The sequence below is a fragment of the Pelmatolapia mariae genome, linkage group LG12 (assembly GCF_036321145.2).
Source record: "Pelmatolapia mariae isolate MD_Pm_ZW linkage group LG12, Pm_UMD_F_2, whole genome shotgun sequence".
NCBI lineage: Eukaryota > Metazoa > Chordata > Actinopteri > Cichliformes > Cichlidae > Pelmatolapia > Pelmatolapia mariae.
In genome coordinates, this window is record NC_086237.1 from 24,581,198 (window position 1) to 24,603,983 (window position 22,786).

Genomic DNA, 22,786 nt, shown 5'->3' on the forward strand with positions numbered 1-22,786 from the left:
TGTTATTTCATTGTTTCAGCATGTATTAAAACCTGTTTGTCTTTGAAAACTTTGCCCACAAGGATTTTAGCACCTCAGTCAATCTTTCTTTAGTGTTTACAAGGTTGTCTCTTTGTGTCACTGTGAGAATAAAGGAGCAGAGTTGTTTTGTGTTGCATGCTTTCAGTTTGAAATTACTCTGACACACACGCCCAAAAGTCGACCACTGTGCAAGTATTGTAGTATTGTCTAACTTGCACTGTACAAGTTAGACAGTATCACTTTTATTTATTTGTACATCATTGTTAGTGGCTTGCATGGTACTAATGCCTTTTTCATTGCATCTTTCTGCAGCTACGATAGTTGGTTAACCTCCCTCTGTGCTGCCTTGATCTTGGCCTCTAGTCTCCTTCTAGGCTGTTCAGCTTGTAACATATTGAACTTGTAGCTAAGCATCTCTGATCACTACGCTGGTTAGTCTTGGTAATGGTTGCAGTAGGTGTCGTCAGTAGTACTGCATACATATCTCCCCCTGACCTATTTTGTTTGTTGCCTAAAACTATTAAATTTAAAGTTTTATGTTGGTTCTTGTTCCGTAATTCCAGATTTTAGTTAGTACACAGATTTACATGTGAAAGTACTTTTTTTTAAATTTAGGTTTTAGAAGGTTTGCAGTTGTATAATTTTTTTTTTTTTTTTAAAGGCATATATATGTAATTGTGTGCTTTTTCTCTACTATCCTCATATCATCTCTTGGTTCCAGGTGCAGTAACAGATGTACTGCATACAGTATGTCTGTATCAGCATACCTCCATGAAAGGAACTATATCATCAAACATGAATCAATGTTATTGTATGGTGCCAGAGGTTACCATAAAATAAATATAGGTAGGAAAATATAGGTTTTTAATCATGATTTATATACATGGATTTTAAAACCAACATTGCGTCTTCAAAACTGTATTCAAGTATTAGTTTTAGAATAGCATTAGATATGTCCTCAGTATTTGATTGGCAAAGTGCCTCCTCTAATGTTGATAATGCAGACTGAATTAGGGACAGACGATTTAATCTAGTCCAATCCAGAGAGTCGAGTCAGAGACCTCACTGTTGTCATTGTGTTTTAAGAAATCTGAAATGTCAGTAGAAACATAAGCGGAGAACGTTTTTTTCTGACAGAAGGGTAAAATTGAATTTCCAATTGAAAGTTCGAGGCTGTAAATTAAAATCTATTTTCATAGTAAGGGGGGCATGGTCAGAAATCAAGATTTGATAATAAGCAGAGCTGATGGGTAATAGTCTAGAATCTGTAACAAATCACTTCTGGTAAAGCTGCCATGTACAGGTGAAAAAAAAGAATACTGCCTATCATTTGGATGCTGAAGCCTCCAAATATCTACCATGTTTTGTAATTTTACCAGGTCATTCAGAACTTCCATGGATCTAGTAGTATGAGCTATTTTTGTAGATGATCTATCCAGAACAGGATCAGAATAGCAGTTGAAATCACCACCAATTATTATATTAGAGTTGTTATAATCAGAAATTAGGTCAAATATTTTAGAAAAAAAAGTCAGGACAGTCAAAATTAGGGGCATAATTTTGAAACTAGCAGACTGATTTTGAAACTAGCAGACTAGTTTGACGATATGCGATACTAGTCTGGTAAGGTTATGCAGTTTGCAAGAGTGTTTAACAATACGCCTGCATAGGCATGCTATTTTCACTGTTATAGGTGTACTATCCAACCACCTGGATCAAATGTTTGTTAAGACCCAGTATTTTTAGTGTTTGTGGCGTCATGATTTGTGGGTTTTGTGAGGGGATTATGTTCTAGTTCTGTATAGTTTTTGATCTTGTGTTTATCATGCAATTTTTACAGTGTGGAGTCTTTGTTATTTGTGCCTTTTTTCTTTGCTTAGGATAGTTATAGGTTTGTTAGTTCCCTTTCATGATTCCATTCTGTTCTTCCAGTTCTGTCGCAGTGGTTGTCTTTCCATGTCAAGTTGTGTGAGTCTGTCTTCTCTTTATTTACTTTTTGTCTTACTTTGTTGTTTTGTTGTCTCTTGGGCTTTCTATACAGTTAAATGTCCCTTGGCTTGTTATCCCAGATTTGCACACAGTGTCTCTCACTTGTTTCCTCTACCCTCATTATCTGGTGTGTATTTGTTATTTGAATCCCCTCATCCTTTGCCGTGTCCTGCCTCACTGTTACGTGATTCTTTGTTCTACGTTTTCCCTTTGAATCCTAGTTTTCTTATATTCCTTACTCCATTGAGTTCAAGTCCTGTCTCCCAAGTTCTACATTCTTGGTCCTGCTATACTATGTTACATGACAAAAACAACTCAATTTCAATATAATTTTAGTTAACTAGTCAATTAGGTAACTGTTGCTACCACTCGGTATAGCTACTTCTATTACTACAGCCGTCTTCCTCTGCTTATCTACCACTACTACTCCTGTTGGTTCGTCTGTATCTGTAAGTCCCACAGGATCTTGGCTCAGTCAATTCGACCACCCTAGGAAGCGTCTCCCATGTTGAACTTGGCACAGATGTGTCTGTATATTATGCCTGCCATTTGGTTATGTCGTTCCATGTATGCCCTGCCTGCTAGCACCTTGCACCCTGCTGTTATGTGCTGGACTGTCTCAGGGGCATCTTTACACATCTTTACTTGATGTCTTGCAGAAGAAGATGGCGCCAGTGTCTGTGCCTCGCCGTCTCTCTCTGCCCCTGTTGTGTTTGTGCTATTTTTTAGTGCTAGAGTCTCTCTAGTTTAGTGTACAAGTGTATATGTCTCTTTTAGTGTACAATCGCCAAACTCTGCTGGACCTTCAACTCTTTGCCAGTGATCTTATCAATGCAACTTATACTGGACATAAGACGTTGCCTCCACTCCTATCTGGGATACCAGCTCACCCTTGTCGAACCCTGGCCCCAGTCTCGCGGCGAAAGCGCTTCAGGCACCAGGGCAAACACGGCGGTCTGCTTGTAAAACTTAAGGCTTATTTGGTGCACTCTTCTCCAGTTCCTTGGAACGAACATGGATCTGTGCCTCATCACGTCTTTTCTCCGCGCTCTCTGGATCCCATTGATGCCTGGCTGGTGCCTGTTGTTTGCTCGGATCAGATGTCCCAGCTGGGTAGGATCTTCACTCATCTTGGGACTAGGAACTTGCCTCACCCTCTGCAGGTATTTGGAGGCTGTGGCTTACAGAATGTCATCAGTTTGGTCTTCCGTAACCAGTTTAGCTCAAGGAATAAAACGTGCCCTGCAGGTTTGGTGTATCAGAAACCTTAAAAGGAATGCCACAGATAACTATGAGAATAGAAAAAAGGATTTGCTCTGCCAATGAAAGATCCCAGGTAGGAAATAATCTCTTTTTCTGTTGATTAAGTTAGGAAAGGTTTAAAATGACTATCACCAATATCAAGATGAAGAACCTTATTATCATACATACTACAAAACACAGTGGTTGTGCAAAGCAGTTATTACGCAATTTATGCCTGTAGTATAATTAAGTTACATGATTTTTACCTAACAGAATGTTTCATTTAAAAACAACGGCTTTTGCTTTATTTGGCCTAAAACTATTCAATTTAAAGTTTTATGTTGGTTCTTGTTCTGAACTTTAGACTTAAGAAGTTTCACAGGCTTATACTTAAATTTCTTTTGAAATATTCCATATATATGTAATCATGTTTTTTCACTACTATCCTCATGTCATCTCTTGGTTCCAGGTTCAGTAACAGATGTACTGATCACCATAACTCCATTAAAGGAAACTGTCTACATATCATAAAACATTAATCATTACTATTTTATAGTGCCAGAGGTTACCATAAAATAAATATAGAGCATTTTTAGCAGCTCTCACACACTTTAATATTATTGTACTTGAGATTCTCCCATTACTGTAAAAAAAAAAAATGCAGTTTCCAAAACAAGGCTGGCAGCTATGGTTATCATATTTCATTGCTGTACTGGGATTGCTATGGATGCTTTCACAACTTAGTCAACTGAAAACAGGCAAAAGTGCTGCCTACATCGTCAGGTATCAATGGCTAGAGTATGCCAATGATGATGAGAGCCCAGAGAAAGTTTGCAACTGCTCAGCAATCCTGCAGGGAGAGAAGGAAGAATTGCAGAAAGCCAAATTACTGACCATCAGCAAAGACTTTCAGAAGAGTACTCAGGTCCCTGATGAGTATTATATCAATGCAACCCAAGACTGCAGGATTGTAGTTTTAAATCACAGGTTTTAGTAATTACTCAACTCTTGATCATGATTTACAGATATGGACTTTAAAACCAACATTGCGTCTTCAAAACTGTGAATTTACAGGAAATTCAAAATAACCAGGAAATACATAACATTCCCGTTAAGCAAGGAAGAAGAGGAGTTTCCTCTGGCTTACTCTATGGTTGTCCATCACAAGGTATGTATGTTCTATAATTTATTGCAACGTTTAGCAGTAGGTCTAAATATGTAAAGTTCTAATTGATTAAATGTACAGTGCATGGTGTACAGTACAGGGTGCATGGTGTGAGCTTGATCTTTTGAAATTTCTTATCACAAAATTAGTGTTATAGGTATGATGGATGTCTCACATTGGTACTTTAGTTTTGACCGTTTGTTAAATAACCATGAAAGTGCTCAATTTAACATCTTTACCAAAAACATTTTAGGAAGCCAATTAAATTGTTCTTATCTATAGGTGCAAAATTTTGAGCGACTACTGCGAGCTATCTACACACCTCAAAATATTTATTGTGTCCATGTGGACAAAAAATCACCGGCCTCAGTCTTTATTGCCATCAATGCCATTACTTCCTGTTTCCCAAATGTGTTCATGGTCAGTGAGGCTGTGAATGTGGTCTACGCTGGATGGACACGTGTACAGGCTGATCTTAACTGTATGGCTGATCTCTATAACACCAGTACAACATGGAAATACTTCATCAACCTCTGTGGTCAGGATTTCCCTCTAAAAACTAACTTGGAAATTGTGCAAGCTTTGCGTTCACTAAAAGGAGGTAACAGTTTGGAGTCGGAGGAAATGCCTCATGGAAAGAAGGGAAGGGTGACAAATGTTCATGAAGTAGTAGATGGACAAATGCAGGTACTCCTTTTGGATATTTTTTATAATGTATCATGTAGCTATTGATCAATTTACTTTGCTATTGTAAAAAAACATTATTTCAGACTTACTTATGATCATACTAACTTTTCAATTGTCCCAGCGAACAGGAAAAACAAAGGATCCAGCTCCCTTCAATCTGCCCATACTATCAGGAAATGCCTACATTGTGGTCAACCGAGGTTACATTGGCAGTGTTTTGGAAGATGAGCAAATACAGGCCCTCATTGAGTGGGCCAAAGACACCTACAGTCCTGATGAGTTTCTGTGGGCAACAATACAACGAATACCTGGTGTTCCTGGCTCAACATGGCCCAACCGTAAATTTGACTTAACAGACATGAATGCAATTGCACGGATGGTGAAGTGGCAGGGGCACGAGGGGTCAGAGGGTTCTCTGCAATCAGTATACCCAGAATGTAAAGGCCACCATGTCAGATCAATATGTGTGTATGGTGCTGGAGACCTGCAGTGGTTGATTGAACAGCATCACCTTTTTGCCAATAAGTTTGATGCAGACAGAGATCCCATTGCAGTCTACTGCTTGGAGAAATATCTGAGACACAAGGCACTGACTGAGTTAGATTAGTTGGAGAGTTAATCATCCACTATGAAGGACAATTCAAATAGATAACCAAAAGTATAAACACATTCTTGGATAGTGTTGGATCATAACTGTCATGTGGACATAGATGTGTTATAAAAGTTGTGGAGAGTCTGGATGTGTACGACAGTTACTAAATGTAGCAGTGTTGTCACGCCTTTTGATTTACGTTTTGTGCTGGTGCTTTGATGAGTCAACTGAACTCCCACCTGTAACTGGGAGAGACATAGGAGAGGTGGAGAATAAACTCAACCTGGGTGTCCATTGTCTTGTGTAGTCTGGGAGATGATTGAATGTTGGGGTGGGTACAGTTTCCTCTGCGGTGGGGTCAGGTGGGCTGCCCTGGGTCCTGTGGGGCTTGCCGGTGCTGCTGCCGTAGGCCCCGGTCTGGATGGGCCTGGGCCCCCTTGCCTTGGTGGGTGTCGGAGGACGGGGGTGCCTACTGGGGTCAGCGGGGGAGCTGGCCCCAGGAAGGGGCTTCCTGCCCCTCCCTTCTTTTCCTCCCCATCCCCGACTGCCTCCCTCTTCCCGCTCCACCACACCTACCCACAGAAGTAGGGCCTTGGGGTGCAGGGGTGTCACCAGGATGCAGGGGAGGCATTCCTCCCCCTTCTGTCCCCTTCTGGCCACCTGTGCCTCAATTTTATTCCACAACTTAGACATCCACATCACTCACACTCTCATAACACATACATATAGGGCCTTGAGGGTGGGCACATTAACGGCGTCCAGAGCACGGTCTGTGTATTCAACTCCACCTGTGACGCCGGTGCCCACCTCTCAATTTTTAAATCCATGTAGACATTGAGGGTTCTCGGGAGGGGCCGTGCTAACACCTGCTGTTCTCTGGCAGCAGCACCATGCCCTCCCCTGTTTTAAATGCACTTTAGAACAACACGCAGCAACACTACACATGAGCGGGAGGAGGGAGGTATGGGGTCTTCACACACCCCCGTTCTCTGCTGGCCATCGGGGCGGGGGGGCTGGGAGGAGGTGTTGGCAGTCCGACTGGGATCTGGGTTGCGGGGCCTCCCTGCTGCTGCGGAGCCGGGGCGGTCTGCTTGCCTCCACCCCGGGGGAAAGGGTAACATCTCCTGGGTCTAGGTGCCGTTTCCCCCTCTGGGGGCGAGGGTGCCTGGACCCGGGGTATAGAGTATGTTTGGGGAGTGTGATTGTGTGTACAGTGTCTTAGACTCCACCTCTCTGGGAACTCCCAGGCCCTCCAAAGTGTGGAGGCCTATCTCCCCTCACCACACTCCCTGCCGGTGGCTGATGCCCTCAGGGGTCGGTGCGTTGGCGGTTCTTGGTGTCCGGGGCTGGGCGCTCAGGTATGTACCAGCTCACTCCTGGTGGCTACTTGGCAGGGCCTGGCGCCTGTTGCTCGGTCAGGCCTCTTCCGGGGTGTAGGGGACCCTTGGGCCTCCGGCCTCTGGGCCTGCGGCTCGGTTCACTCTGGCACAGCTGGCTGCCGGCAGAGCCGGCGGGCGCGCCAGTGCAGCCCCCTCTGGCTTCTGCTCCGTGGCTGCTGGGTGACCCTTTCGAAACCTTTTGAATACAAGCGCGCTGGTCCACACAGGTGTGCACACGGGTGTTCACTGTCCATAGACATAAACTACACCTTTCTTGGCCGCTACCTCAAAGCACATTGTGCGCTGTCGGTCCTGTGTGCTGCACCACAACATTCAATATTTAGTATTTACTGCTGTTTAGACTTAGCTAGATTAATGCGATGGTGTTGTGTTTATTATGTTGCTCTCTTTATTTGCTTGTTTTCTCTTCTTTTTCTCTCAACAGGTGATCCAGGAGTTTTTTTTTTTTTTTTCTCTCTCTTTCTCTTTTTAAGTGCCCTTTCTCACTGTCCCACTTCCCCTCTGTTTTTCTTTTCCTTCATCTTTCTTTCTCCCTTTCCTATCCCCTAGTCATGTCTGTCCCGTCTGTAACAACTGAAAATAAAATAAAATAAATAATAACAACAAAGGTCGATCAAATGGATCAATACGGCAAGGCCGTGATGATCCACTTGGTAAAGTAAATCCATTGGGTATTCTTGTTGGCCTTCAGACAACAATTCTGACGGCTAAAGAACCAAATGGGACAGGCAAAAAAACAAACAAAAAACAAACAAACTGGGAAACCATGGACATTATGTGATCCCAAATTAAAAATTTAGTTAGCTTTTTTCATTTTCATTTGTGACAATGATGATGATGATGATGATGATGATTATGTCACATGTTATCATTTGTATTTCTTAAGTGTTTATCAAATTGCAGTTGTGTCAAACAGTGTACAATAACATCTAGGAGATGGGTCACACCAAGCCTGTAGGAGTTTTTCTTTTTTAAAGTTCTTCTTCTCTTTCAATCCATTTTATCATTTACTACTAGTTTTGGGCATTTTTAAGCTTGTAATTAAATGGCTATTTAAAATTAAATGAAGTACATTAATATTTACATAGACTACCATTGCTAATCTAGCATGGCATGTGATAATTTCATAACCCAAGGGTAGAAAATGTAAAACTTTAGTGTTTGGCTGTGTACTATAGAAAATAGATAGAGAACCTACAGGTAAATTGATTGTGGAAACAGCAGGCTGGGAGAATGATTCAATGTCCAACAAAATGGCCCCAAACAACCCATGGATGTCTGGATTTGGAGTCACACTCAAAATTAAAGTGGAAAAACACACTACAGGCTGATCCAACTTTGATGTCATGTCCTTAAAACAAGTCAAAATGAGGCTCAGTAGTGTGTGTGGCCTCCACGTGCCTGTATGATCACCCTACAACACCTGGGCATGCTCTTGATGAGGTGGCAGATGGTCTCCTGAGGGATGTCCTCCCAGACCTGGGCTAAAACATCCACCAACTCCTGGACAGTCTGTCATGCAATGTGGTGTTGGTGGATGGAGCAAGACATGAAGTCCCAGTTATGCTCATTTGGATTCAGGTCTGGGGAACGGGCGGGCCAATCCATAGCTTCAATGCCTTCGTCTTGCAGGAACTGCTGACCCACTCCAACCACATGAGATCTAGCACTGTCTTGCATTAGGAGGAACCCAGGGCCAACTGCACCAGCATATGGTGTCACAACGGGTCTGAGGAGCTCATCTCTGTACCTAATGGCAGTCAGGCTACCTCTGGCGAGCACATGGAGGGCTGTGCATCCCCCACCCAAAGAAATGCCACCCCACACCATTACTGACCTACTGCCAAGCCGGTCATGCTGGAGGATGTTGCAGGCAGCAGAACGTTCTTCAAAGCATCTCCAGACTCTGTCACGTCTGTCACATGTGCTCAGTGTGAACCTGCTTTCATCTGTGAAGAGCACAGGGCACCAATGGCGAATTTGCCAGTCTTGGTGTTCTCTGGCAAATACCAAACGTCCTGCACGATGTTGGGCTGTAAGCAAACCCCACCTGTGTATGTTGAGCCCTCATGCCACCCTCATGGAGTCTGTTTCTGACTGTTTGGACAGACAAATGCACATCTGTGGCCTACTGGAGGTCATTTTACAGGGCTCTGGCAGTGCTCCTCCTGTTCCTCTTTGCACAAAGGCGAAGGTAGCGTTCTGCTGCTAGGTTGTTGCCCTCCTCCATGTCTCCTGATGTACTGGCCTGTATCCTGGTAGCCCCTCCATGCGCTAGACACTAGGCTGACAGACACAGAAAACATACTTGCCACAGCTCGCATTGATGTGCCATTCTGGATGAGCTGCACTACCTGAGCCACTTGTGTGGGTTGTAGACTCAGTTTCATGCTACCACTAGTGAAATCATTCAAAAGTGATCAAAATATCAGCCAGAAAGCATAGGCACTGAGAAGTGGTCTGTGGTCATCACCTACAAAACCACTCCTTGATTAGGGATGTCTTGCTAATTGCCTATAATTTCACATGCCTTTGTCTATTCCATTTGGACAACAGCATGTGAAATTGATTGTCAATTAGTGTTGCTTCCTAAGTGGACAGTTTGATTTCAAAGAAATATGATTGACTTAGAGTTACATTGTGTTGTTTAGGTGTTCCCTTTATTTTTTTGAGGACTGTATTTATATAGCACCAAGCACTTGGCAACAGTGGAAAGGTAATACTTCCTTTTAACAGGAAGAACCAGGCTCACGGAGGGCCACGCATCTTCCTGGTTAGGGAGTGTAAGGAGAGAGATAGAGAAGTTGGTAGAGCATTCTATGGAGATTCAGTACTACTGCTAAACAGCTTGAAGCCGGGCACCAGTTTAGCTCAGTGCGCTGAGTGGGCGACCACATGCCATAAGGCTGAGAGCAGACGGCCCGGGTTTGATTCTGACATGTAGCCCTTTGCCACATGTTTTCCCCCTTCTCTCTCTGCCCCTGCTTTCTTGTCCTTTCTTCACTGAGTTTATCAAATAAAGCTAAAAAAGGCCCCAAACCCCCAACTTGAAGCAGCTGATACTTTTTCTTTGCTATGTAATTAATATTAATTAGCTTTAATATCACACAGTATTTCTTTTATTCATTGTAATAATAAAAAAATGAAGGCTGTCATTTTACATATGTTAATTTGACAGGAAAATTAACATTATTTACTTATCACTTACTTTGCTGCTGTTTCCTGCAATTCTGTGTGCAGTCTGGTTCAGCATTAGGTTGGAAGGCAGAGAGGAAAAATACATTAAATGAGGAAAGACATATAGGCTGATGGATGAGAAGTCAAATCAATCAACATGTCATATATAAATAAAATATAGAAATACAGAAGGCTACCCTGTTCTGTGTTTTGGAAAAATCAGTGCTTTCTGAAAGAGACCCGGGCAGATTTTGAAACTAGCAGAGTAGTTTGACGATATACGGTACTAGTCTGGTAAGGTTATGCAGTTTGCACGAGTGTTTAACAGTACGCCTGCATAGGTATGGTTAGGTTAACGGAAGAACTATGATAATAGACATTTTCGGGGAGAATTAGACATAGCCATCTAATCAAATCAGGCAGATTAAGTGGTTTACCTCATGCACTCAGATTTGTTCATACTCCTCTCCTGGTTGTATCTTTGTGCAGTGAAATTTGTAAAAATGCCTAAAGCACAACAGACTTATTATACACTGTGAGTGTCAAACTAAGTTTTGACTGTGGGTCTCAGAACATGTAATTTATTTAAAGAAGTCAAACTATTTCCAGTTGTAACAGTGATGATTAGCAATTCAATTCAATTTTATTTATACAACTACAGTCACTTTAATGTGCTTGATATTGTAAGGTAGACCCTACAATAATACATACAGAGAAAAACCCAATAATCATAGTGTCTTTCTCCCGAATCCAAACCAGAAGGTGGTTCCAGAAAAGAGGGGCCTGAAAAATGAAGGATCTGCCTCCCATTCTACTTTTAAATACTCTAGGGTGTCACGTTCCTGGGTCTGTTGACCCAGCGTTTTAAGTTTTAGTTTATTTTGATGTTGATGCTTATGTTTAAGTTCATTAGGTTAGCAAAGTTCATTTGTTTATTAGATTCCTTTTGTGTTTTCTTCCCCTGTATTTAAGTTTCCCTAACCCTTTATGTGTTTCATGCTGCGTGTCTTATGTTATCAAGTTTGTATTGTCATGTCTGTGTCTCATGTTTCCTGTTTTATTTTGAAGCTCTGTGTCCTATGTCAGTGCAGTCAGCTTTGCTTCCTTTGTCTCATTATGTCAGATTAGTGTCAGCTGTTTCCCCATGTGTTTCCACTTCCCCTAATCACCCTTGTGTGTATTTAGTCTGTGTGTTTCTGTTCATTCATTGTCAGGTCATCTGTTGTTCCATGTCATGTTTCTATGCCGCCATGTTTCTAGGATTTTTCCATGTTCAAGGTTTTGTTCTTTGTTTTTTGTTCAGCATTTAATTTTCCCAGTTTAGTTCTAGTTAGGTTCTCTCCTGTGTGCATCTGCCTTTTGTTTTTGTACCTTTTTATCAGCCATATTAAACGGCTTGCTTTTTGTTAACACTCAAGTTTTGTTCCCTGTTCCTTGGTGTCTGCATTTTGGGTCCTCTTTGCAAATTCATACAGTGTGCTGCCGCACACTGTGACATAGGAACCACAAGTAAACCCACAGTCTGAGAGCGAAGTGCTCTGAAGGGGTAATATAGTACTATGAGGTCATTAAGATAAGATGGGGCCTAATTATTGAAGACCTTGTATTTGAGAAGCAGGATTCTAAATTCAATTCTGGATTTAACAGGAAGCCAATGAAGAGAAGTCAGTATTGGAGAAATATGTTTGAGATACCTTAAGGGAAAGTTAGTGTAACTTCACGTGTAGTTTGTTTAGATACAGGACCTGGATCTAAAACTAGCCGACTAGTGTGACAATATACGGTACCTGTCTGTTAAATGGGGGCAGCAGAGTACTTACTGTAAATGACCTTTAAATGGTCAGACATAATTTAATGTTATTATGTAATATTTTCGCATATATGTGTTTTATAAATACTTCAGTTTGATTTTGAAGTCCAATACAACTCATGTTGTTAGTAACATCAGTTTACATTACGGTGTACCTTAAGGAGAAAAATATGTACATTGTATGTATTAATTAGTACCTGGCTGACAGTGGCACAAGGTTTGTTAATGTTTCCTTTAATGTAATAAGTTATGTGCAATCAAATGTTGTTTAATAGAGTTTATTTGTAGTTGTAAGCTAGTGAGGTAATATAGTGAATCAGGTGACATAAGTTTGGTGCTATAGTTTATATGCATCAAACTTAGTTTATATGTGTGCAGGAGAAATTCCCGACTTAGTGCACACACACACAACTATAAGGGGGATCGCGACGCTGGACAGAAAAGAAAAACAAAGGGCTTAAATACACAGGGAATGACGAGGGAACAGGAAACACATGGAGAACACAGCTGGGACAGCTTACTGTATTTTTCGGCCCATAAGGCACACTGGATTATAGGGCGCACTGTCAATGAACGGGCCTGTTTTCATACATAAGGCGAACCGGATTAAAAGGTTAGCATAAAACTAATCAGTAAAGTAACGAAACAAAACAATCAGATGAGTCAAACTTTACTCAACTTCTTGCTTCCTCCACTTCCGTACCATTGATTCATTAATGTTGAATTCTCTCGCAGCTACTTTATTTCCATGTTGTTGCAGTATATTAATGACTAACCTCGTATTGTGGATGGATTATCTCAGTTGTTCTCCTGACTGAAGTTTGGTCCGTTTAAAGCATCCTGCCATGCGATTGCATTTGTCCCTAACCATCGGGAACCCTAAGGTTAACTTTTATTGAGTAGGAAAAGTTAGCGTTCATCCTCCAGCTTTACTGTGTTTATGTTATGCTAACATAGCTGTGTCGCTAGCGATCATGTAGCACATCATTAAATACCAGCTAGTCCAACTTCAATAACCCTACAAAAGTCACTGCTGTTTAGTTTTCTGTCTTCATTTATGTTGGAAGTGATAGCAGAGCTGTACGTTTTAATTTTTTCACTTCCCTGTTGCTGGGCTGGGGCTCGTCTGGGGCGCCGATGGTCCGGGCCGATTTCCTTGCCTGCTCGTGGAGGGGAGTAGGTTCGGCCAGATGGCTCCCCGGCCTCAGTCGAGAGATGGGGGTATGTGGCAGGGCGTGGTCTGCTGCAGGTGAGATGGACTCACCTGCATGGCATGGTAAATGGACTGATTGTTATATAGTGCTTTTCTCCTCTCCCGGAGTACTCAAAGCGCTGTATACAACATGCCTCATTCACCGATTCACACCCACTTATACAAGCACTTCCTTCTATACTTAAGTGCAGTCTAACCAACATTTACACATATTCACACTCCGATGGATGCATCGGAGAGCAACTTGGGGTTAGTATCTTGCCCGAGGATACTTGGCATGCAGACTGGGGAAGCAAAGGATCGAACCACCAACCTTCCAGTCAGTAGCTGATCTGCTCTACCATCCGAGGAGCAGGTACGGGTGCGGGGTCAAGCATGAATGCTAAACTTAACTTGATTGGCTAGCTCTGGAATACTCAATCCCAGTTCTTTTGCCAGCTTACGTATAGAGGATGGGACCTTTTTGCTCTTAACCTTAGCTTGTTGGGGAATCATTTGAGTAACAAATTTCAATTGACAGAGCAGGATGAAATGTAAGACAGTCACTAGGCGAAGCAGGATGGCTGATTGTCTCTAAATAAGCTGGCTGGGAGGTTAAGCAGTCATTGAGAGGGACCGCTGCGTTACAACCAGCAGGTTTGTATCCTGAACAGTGTTGGAAACACTGGGAGTTTCTGGAGGCAACAGAACAGTTTTTGAACACTCAGACCAAGATACAGTTTCAGTCTTGTACTGTACAGCTGAGCAGAAAAGTCAGTCTTTAAACCTTCCAGCTTAGTAGCTACATTGAGCTCAGTCTCATCAGCTTGAGATTCAGACAACATTAAGAATCGGAATCTTAGCTGGCAGAGCAAAAAACAAAATCTGAGTCGTGGCAGGCTCGGAAACAGAAAACTCTGTCTTTGGAGTGTCTGAGGCAGGGTGATTTTCCTTAACAATCTTATTTTCAGCTATTTCAAAAGCTTGAAAGGATGTGTTATTTAAGTTGGCTAGCCCAGGAACACTAAGACCATTAGTGAAAACAACAGGTGAAAAACTAGAAATGGAGGTGTCACTCTGAGTAATATGTTTGTAGTCCAAGCATACAGTCTCTGAGTTAGCCGATTTAGGCAGAACGGAATCCACAGAGGGAAAAACAGTTCTACTCACAGTGGCCGAGGTGTCAGAGGGTGTGGAGTTTGAATACTCAAGTGGAACGTGCAATAAGGAGTCACTTTCACTCACGAATGGAGTTAGCTCAGTAGCCATGGAGTGACGGCAGCATGAGCAACACTTCCTCCGGGAAGAAGGAGGAGACCGACTGGAAATCCTCCAGCAGGATGAACTGAAGCTGCTGTTCTGGGCGGATTTTCACGGTGGTGACGAGGAAATCCTGAATAAGTGGGTGCAGCAAGCTGAATAGCTAAGGGAGTATGGAAATCAACCTTTGTAACCGGAGAGCTAACTCCTCTTGGTATTCCATAACAGGCAGCTTTACCCACTCATTGCTGACAAACTCCACCTTGTAGATAAGGTACGCCCAGAGCCCAGTGGAGGCATTATGAGCTGCTGGGTCCATAGCCATTTTATCAAAATGGCTGTGTGCAGGTAGAATAGGACCCAAACTTGAACTAAAAAAAAACACAGCTTTATATGCTGAACAATTTAACAGCGCAAAACTAAACTGGGAAATCTAAAGAACTGAACACACTGGGAAACACACGGAGAATCACAACTATGAGGGAGATCGCAATGCTGGACAGAAGAAAACAAAGGGCTTAAATACACAGGGAATGATGAGGGAACAGGAAACACAAAACAAAACATGGCACACACAGACCGGAGACTACCAAAGTCAAACAGGAAGTAACTGGAACTCACGCACAGAGACACAGACAGACACACAGAGACATGACTGGGGAAACATTTTATGGGGATAACATGACAGGCAGGGGGAACAGAATGAAACACGAGGAGGAAAGCAAGACACAAGAACTCACAACAAAGATAAACACAGCCATACAGAGTGCAAAGACACAAGGGGGAATCTAATAATAAAACGCTAAACAGAATAACGTAGGTATTATAGAATAAACCCTTAGAATAAAAAAGTGGACTTAAACATAATATAAAATGACAAAAACACAAGAAAACTCAAACCGCTGGGTCAAATGTCCCAGGATCATGACAATATGCTTCTTTTCTATGCAATTAATACCCATTTTTTAATATCACACATTATTTGATTCTACTGATCATTTTAATGAACTGTAATAGAAAAATTAGGGAAAACAGTTTGAGAGGAACACATTTTTAATTAAGTAAATAATGTTACATACGTTAGACACATTAGTACCATGCAAGAAATAAACAAACATGTACAAATAAATAAAAGTCATATTGTCTGACTTGTACAGTGGGCGTTTTTGTACCATTTGTCTCTCTACAGTGGTATGCAAAAGTTTGGGCACCCCTGATAATTTTCAGGATTTTTCTTTATGAATCATTGGTTGTTTGGATGAGCAGTTTCATTTAAATATATCATATAGCAGACAAACACAGTTATATCTGAGAAGTGACATAAAGTTTATAGGATTTACAGAAAGTGTGCAATAGCTACTTAAACAAAATTTGGGCATGATTGTCGTTTTATTGATTTGAATACCTTTAGCACTAATTATTGGAACACAAAAATTTTTTGGTAAGCTCATTGACCCTTGACCTACATACACAGGTGAATCCAATCATGAGAAAGGGTATAAAAGGTGGCCAATTTCAAGTTTTTCCCCTCTTTGTATCTTTTCTGAAGAATGGCAACATGAGGGCCTCAAAAAAAACTCTCAAATGACCTGAAAACAAAGATTGTTTAACATGATGGTTTAGGGGAAGGATACAAAAAGCTATCTCAGAGATTTCAGCTGTCAGTTTCCACTGTGAGGAACATAGGGAGGATATGGAAGACCAAAGGCACAGTTCTAGTTAAGGCCCGAAGTGGCAGGTCAAGAAAAATCTTAGATAAGCACAGGCGAAGGATGGTGAGAACAGTCATAGTCAACTCACAGACCAGCTCCAAAGACCTGCAACATCATCTTGCGGCAGATGGTGTCACTGTGCATCGTTCAACTATTCAGCGCACTTCGCACAAGGAGGTGCTGCATGGGAGAGTAATGCAGAAGAAGCCTTTTCTGCGCACACGCCACAAACAGAGTCGCTTGAGGTATGCTAAAGCACATTTGGACAAACCAGCTTCATTTTGGAATAAGGTACTGTGGACTGATGAAACTAAAATTGAGTTATTTGGACATAAAAAGAGGTGTTATGCATGGAGGAGACAGAACACAGGAGAGGAAAACTTGTACCTGCAGTAAAATTTGATGCTGATTCCATCATGCTGTGGGGCTGTGTGGCCAGTGCACGTACTGGGAATCTTGTTAAAGTTGAGTCGCATGGATTCCATTCAATATCAGCAGATTCTTTAAAAAAACAATGTTCAAGAATCAGTGACAAAGTTGAAGTTGCACCAGGGCTAGATATTTCAACAAGACAACGACCCTAAAAACTGCTCAAAATCGACTAAAGCATTCACGCTGAGGAACAAGTACAACGTTCTGAAATGGCCATCCCAGTCCCAAGTACTGAATATTATTGAAAATCTATGGTGTGACTTAAAGTCCATGCTCAGAAACCATCAAACCTGACTGAACTGAAGATGTTTTGTAAAGACGAATGGTCTAAAATACCTTTAACCAGAATCCAGACTCTCATTGGAAGCTATAAGAAGCGTTTAGAGGCTGTTATTTCTGCAAAAGGAGGAACTACTAAATATTGATGTTATTTTTCTGTTGGGGTGCCCAAATTTATGCACCTGCCTCATTTTGTTTAAGTAACTATTGCACACTTCTCTTATGGTTGTTGGCATCCAGGTTGGCTGGATAGACTGGTCAGACTATTAGAACCAACACGGAGCCCTGTTACAGTTATACAGTGTTAGAGCAATGGCTGCAACATACAGCTATTAAATTCCTGATTAAAATGCTGTCTGTAAACAAATCAGTCCAGATGTTGCCAAATTACTTTCTGATCCTTAGAGTTAAAAGAACTGAGACAGGGTGATTAAAATAATAGCTGTCAGTTTTCTCATTCCTTATATCATTGCTCTCTGCTAAGACTGGAGATGACACTACTGATTTGAGTTCATTTATTTTAATATGTGAGTGCACAGATTCATTCTCAACTGGACATAGATGATCATAGACAATGTGTAGTTTTATTTTTTACACTGTGGCTGTCTTTATTAATACAATTTGAAAATTAATACTCAAAAGTTGCCTGTATGATGAATTCATCAAATCCCAGCCTTTAACACAGTATGCTGAATCTTAGCACTGCATGTCCAGTATATGCCAATGTGTGTAATTTAAGCATTCACTGCACCTACAGTCTGTACACCTAGTCAAATGTGTGGTAAAGATGCAGATAATGACATTTAATTATTAATAAAATATACATAATGAAAAACAAAAGCTGAAATATATTTTGTTTAGTATTTTTCTCTGTATGCTCTGTGCTGTGATATATACAGTAAATGAAGCAGAAATAGTTTTCGGTGTTCATAAAGTTATTAATTCATTGCTGATAGTTTGTTTGTTTATATTTTCAAATATTGTTGTATCTGTAGGTCTGTTTGATGACAATTTGGACTCCTCTGGGAGATGAGGACACATCATATCTGTTCCATACCATAGTCATGAACGGTGTTACGGCTCTGAGTCAGCTTTGTGGCATTAGACACCCACACAGAAAAAACAGCCCCTGCACTTCATGTAGGAGAGACTGCCTCCTAATCTCTTTCCTTTAACACATTAAAGAACCTCGAAAGCATGGCGTATATTTACTATGAAGGAAGTCTGTAACTTGTACACATTTGTACTTTTACTTGATTTATGAGTTATATTTAAGACGAGTAAAGTTATTCACAACGTTTTTATTATTTTGTATTATGTTGTACAGATTACTACAGTCATACTGAACTTTACAGACCAGGTGACTGAATGTGTGTATGTATATATAAATATAGAGATATATAGATCTCTCTCTGCATCCCCTATTGCCCTTGCGGGTGGTCCTGTGTAGTATCTTTGCTGTTCCGAGGACTGCGCTCTTCTGGAAAGAGATCTCTGATGTTGTCCATGAATCTGCTGGAGGGTCACTGCACCAAGAGGTCTGATTACCCCTAGGATCACTGTTGCATTCACCCTTCACATTTAGCCCTCCATGTATACCCTGCCTGCTAGCATACTGCACCCTGCTGTTATGTGCTGGATTATCTCAGGGCCATCTTTACACAGCTTGCACGTGGGGTCTTGCCTGGTGTGGCAGACCCCTGCCTCTCAGTGTGCTGGATTTGCATGGTCAGGCGCTTCCTTGTCTTGAAGTCAGTGGTCTATTGTCCTAGTGGATCATCTGATGCTGATTTCCTGGATCTTTCCATCTGGCTGACTTCTAGGTACTTGCTGTGGTGGCAGATTTCTTTTCTCATATATTAATTACACATTTTAACCATGTCATTACTAATAGTAATATCACTTTCTCACTTAGTTGTGTGAGAAAGTGTGCACTAGAAATGGGCCGTATGCTCTATCACACCTACAAAAAAGAGACAGTGGGGCCGTTGCAATTGGAGACGTTAAACAGACAGTGAGACTCCTTCTGCTTATTAGGGATGTAAACCTTTAGGTGACGGCCAAGCAGAAAACAAGGTCATAATTCTCTCTGTGAGGGAGAAGGTTTTAAGGATGAGATGGGCCAACATGTAAGAGTTGCGGAATGATCTTTGTCTGTCTGTGTATATAAGATGTGAAGGCGGCGGCCATTGGCAGAGATAATCCTAGTGTTTGGCTGGGGTGTTTCTCTCCATATTGCAATATGTTATTAAACCACTTCAAAACACTCGCTGGGGGTGTTTGTGGGTTATTTAAAATTTCCACAACATTGCCTTACCCCCTGCAGGTATTTGGTGGTTGCAGCTTGCACAATGTCTTCAGTTCACTTTTCCATAACCAGTTTAACTGAAGGACTAAATCGTGCCTGCAGGTTTCATATGTCAGAAACCTTAAAAGGATTGCCAAAGCAAATAATTACAATAGAAAAAAGGATTTCCTGTGCCAAAGAAAGATCATTTTTTCTCTTGATTAAGTCAGCAAAAGTTTAAAATGACTTTCATCAAGATCAAGAAGCTTATTATCATATATACTACAAAACACAGTGGCAAAGCAATGATTATGCAATTTATGCCTGTAGAATAACTAAATTAGATTATTTTAACCTAATAGAATGTTTCATTTAAAAACAGAGGCGTTTGTTTCATTTTTAGGTAACATGAATTGCTGTGCTCCTATTTTTTATGTTGCCTAAAACTATTGAATTTAAAGTTTTATGTTGGTTCTTGTCCTGAACTTCAGATTTTAGTTCACAGATTAGTACACAGTTTTACATGTGAAAGTACTTTAAAAAATAGGTTTAAGATTTTTCACAGGCCTATACTTAAATTTCTTTTTGAAATATTCCATACATATTATTTTCCATACATATTATTAGTCCCACGTGTGGGACTAATAAAGGTTATCTTATCTTATCTTATATGTATGTGTGCTTCCCTACTATCCTCATATCATCTCTTGGTTCAGGGGGGAGTAACAGATTAAATATAAAACTTTTTAGCAGCTCTAACACATTTTAATTGTATTATATTTGAGATCTGATTACTGAAAAATAAGGTGGTTTCTAAAACCAGGCTGGCGGTTACGATTATTGCAGTTGATTCCTGTACTGGATGCTTTCCCTACATGGTCACTGAAAACGTCCTGCCTACATCCTCAGGTATCTCAGGCTTACTCTATGGTTGTACATCACAAGGTATGTATGTTCTATAATTTACTGCAACGCTTAGCAGTAGGTCTAAATACGTAACGTTCTAATTGATTAAATTTACAGTATATCATACAGGGAGCATGATCTTTGGAAAAAAAATTTTACCAGAAAATTGGTGTTATAGGTATGATGGATATCTCACACTGGCACTTTGGTTTTGACCATTTGTTAAATAACCATGAAAGTGTTCATTTAAACAGTTTCAGCAAAAACATTTAGGAAGCAAATTAGATTGTTTTTATTCATAGGTGCAGAACTTTGAAGGGACTACTGCGAGCTGTCTACGCACCTCAAAATATTTATTGTGTCCATGTGGACAAAAAAGCACAGACCTCAGTCTATGCTGCCATCAATGCCATTACTTCCTGTTTCCCAAATGTGTTCATGGTCAGCAAGGCTGTGAATGCGGTCTACACTGGCTGGACACGTGTACAGGCTGATCTTAACTATATGGCTGATCTCTATAACACCAGTACAACATGGAAATACTTCATCAACCTCTGTGGTCAGGATTTCCCTCTAAAAACTAACTTAGAAATTGTGCAAGCTTTGCGTTCACTAAAAGGAGGTAACAGTTTGGATTTGGCGGAAATGCCTCATGGAAAGAAGGGAAGGGTGACAAATGTTCACAAAGTAATAGATGGACAAATGCAGGTACATCTTTTGGATATTTTTATAATGTATCATGTAGCTATTGATCAATTTACATTGATCAATAGCTATTTACTACAATAGCTTTTACTTTTATTTTCTGACCTGAGAGGGGAGATAAGAAGAAAAAGAAATGAGTGGAACAAATCCACATTTCAATAAAACATTTAAAGGAAAATGATCATGGGTCAGTCAACATGTGTTACTTTTATAAAGAGAGAAATACTACCTAAACAGACTAATCAGAGGTTGGGGGAACAGTCTATCTCTGAGAAAATGTGGTGTTTAGAAAACATTACTTAACATTACCTAAACTAAAGAGGACTGGTAGGTGACACTTAGTTACAGACTGTTTACTCAGTGTTGACGTCATGCTGATTTTCACAATGTAAAGATAAATTTGGTATTGCTGTATTTAGTTTGATGGATGAAAAGTTAAATTAAAACCCAAACACTGTATATATATGCCATATATACAGTGTTTGGGAGTAACGGAATACATGTACCGGCGTTACGTATTTAAAATACAAAATATGAGTAACTGTATTATGTTACAGTTACCGTTTAAAAAGGTGATATTCATAATACAGTTACTTTTTAAAAAAAATAATGCCTAACTAATACCAATCTAATGCCTGGGTCTCAATCCTGGGCCCATGTCACCCCTAATTGTGGCCTGCATAATGATGTGAAGAAATATCTTTAAAAATTATTATTCAAAAAATTATTTAATATGAATCCAATAGGGAGAGTGTTACAGGCATAGCCCTAAAGAATGTAGCCTCATGAGCAGTGTCAAGTTTCATGTTTCATGCTGCAGGGAGAATGGACTGTCCTGTTATGTGTCTGTCAGCGTGAGGGAGGGAGAATAAAAGAGAGTCGAAAAGAGTTGTCACCGACTAGAAACGGGAGATGAAAGCATGTAAAAATAAAAATAACCACGGAAGCCAAAAAGAGTGCCTGACGAGCCCAGTTGTAAGTAAGCTATTAAGACTCGACTGTACACTGTGTTCGTGTTTTCCTCCGAAACAATAAGTTCGGTTGGAGCAGCCTTTCAACGCCTCTCTCTGTCTCTCACTGGCAAAGTTGACCCAGACAACAAAGTAAAGCTAGTTTTCGGCTACGAGCCCGACATGAACCCGACGTATTAGCCAGAGGTTCCTTTACTATGGTTCGGATCCCAACCTGTTTTATATACGCGCGGAATAGTTTTCTATACGAGATTGCTGCAAAAAGTGCAGCCTTACCTAATGTCCACCCTACTGTTACTCATTTTAGATTAAGATTTAAAAATCTAGTTGGTATTGGTATGGTGAGTACCCTTCAGTAATAGTAATAAATCACACAGCAATAGCACATTCATGTAGTTGTAAAAAGCATGACAATATATTAAGTAATCCAAAGTATTCGGAATACGTTACTCTTACTGAGTAATGTAACGGAATACGTTACAAAATACATTTTGGGACATGTATTCTGTAATCTGTAGTGGAATACATTTAGTGGAATACAATAACCTTCAAAACACTGTATATATAATTACAATATAGAAATACAGAATGCTAACCTGTTCTGTGGTTAAAGTTTTGTTTTATACAAGAATTGGAATATTTCAATAAATTAGTTTGTTTCTAACAATGTATACTTTATACTTTATTGATCCCCGTGGGGAAATTCCTCTCTGCATTTAACCTATTGACTCTGTGAAGCAGTGGGCAGCCACTGGGCACCCGGGGAGCAGTGTGTAGGGACAGTACAAATAGTCAAATAGTCACGTTTATCTGTGTCTTGGAAAACCAGTACTTTTTCTAAAGAGACCAGTTTAAGAAATTAGCAGCCTAGTTTAACGATATGCAAAGTTATCCAAGGCTGGCCATCCATGGCTCCAATACGTGTGAAGTTTGCTGACGACACAGTGGTGTCGGGCGCC

At 40.7% G+C, this 22,786-nt stretch overlaps 1 protein-coding gene across 1 annotated transcript; it reads left to right on the top strand.

The window, feature by feature from the left end:
• Positions 1-4,093: 4,093 nt before the first annotated feature.
• On the top strand, positions 4,094-5,711 carry LOC134638288 (beta-1,3-galactosyl-O-glycosyl-glycoprotein beta-1,6-N-acetylglucosaminyltransferase-like). The gene is made up of 4 exons (XM_063488805.1): positions 4,094-4,239; positions 4,345-4,420; positions 4,700-5,104; positions 5,226-5,711. Exons 2-4 carry the CDS (start codon positions 4,403-4,405, stop codon positions 5,709-5,711), a joined length of 909 nt encoding a protein of 302 aa, XP_063344875.1. The 5' UTR covers positions 4,094-4,239; positions 4,345-4,402.
• The last annotated feature ends 17,075 nt before the right edge of the window (positions 5,712-22,786 follow it).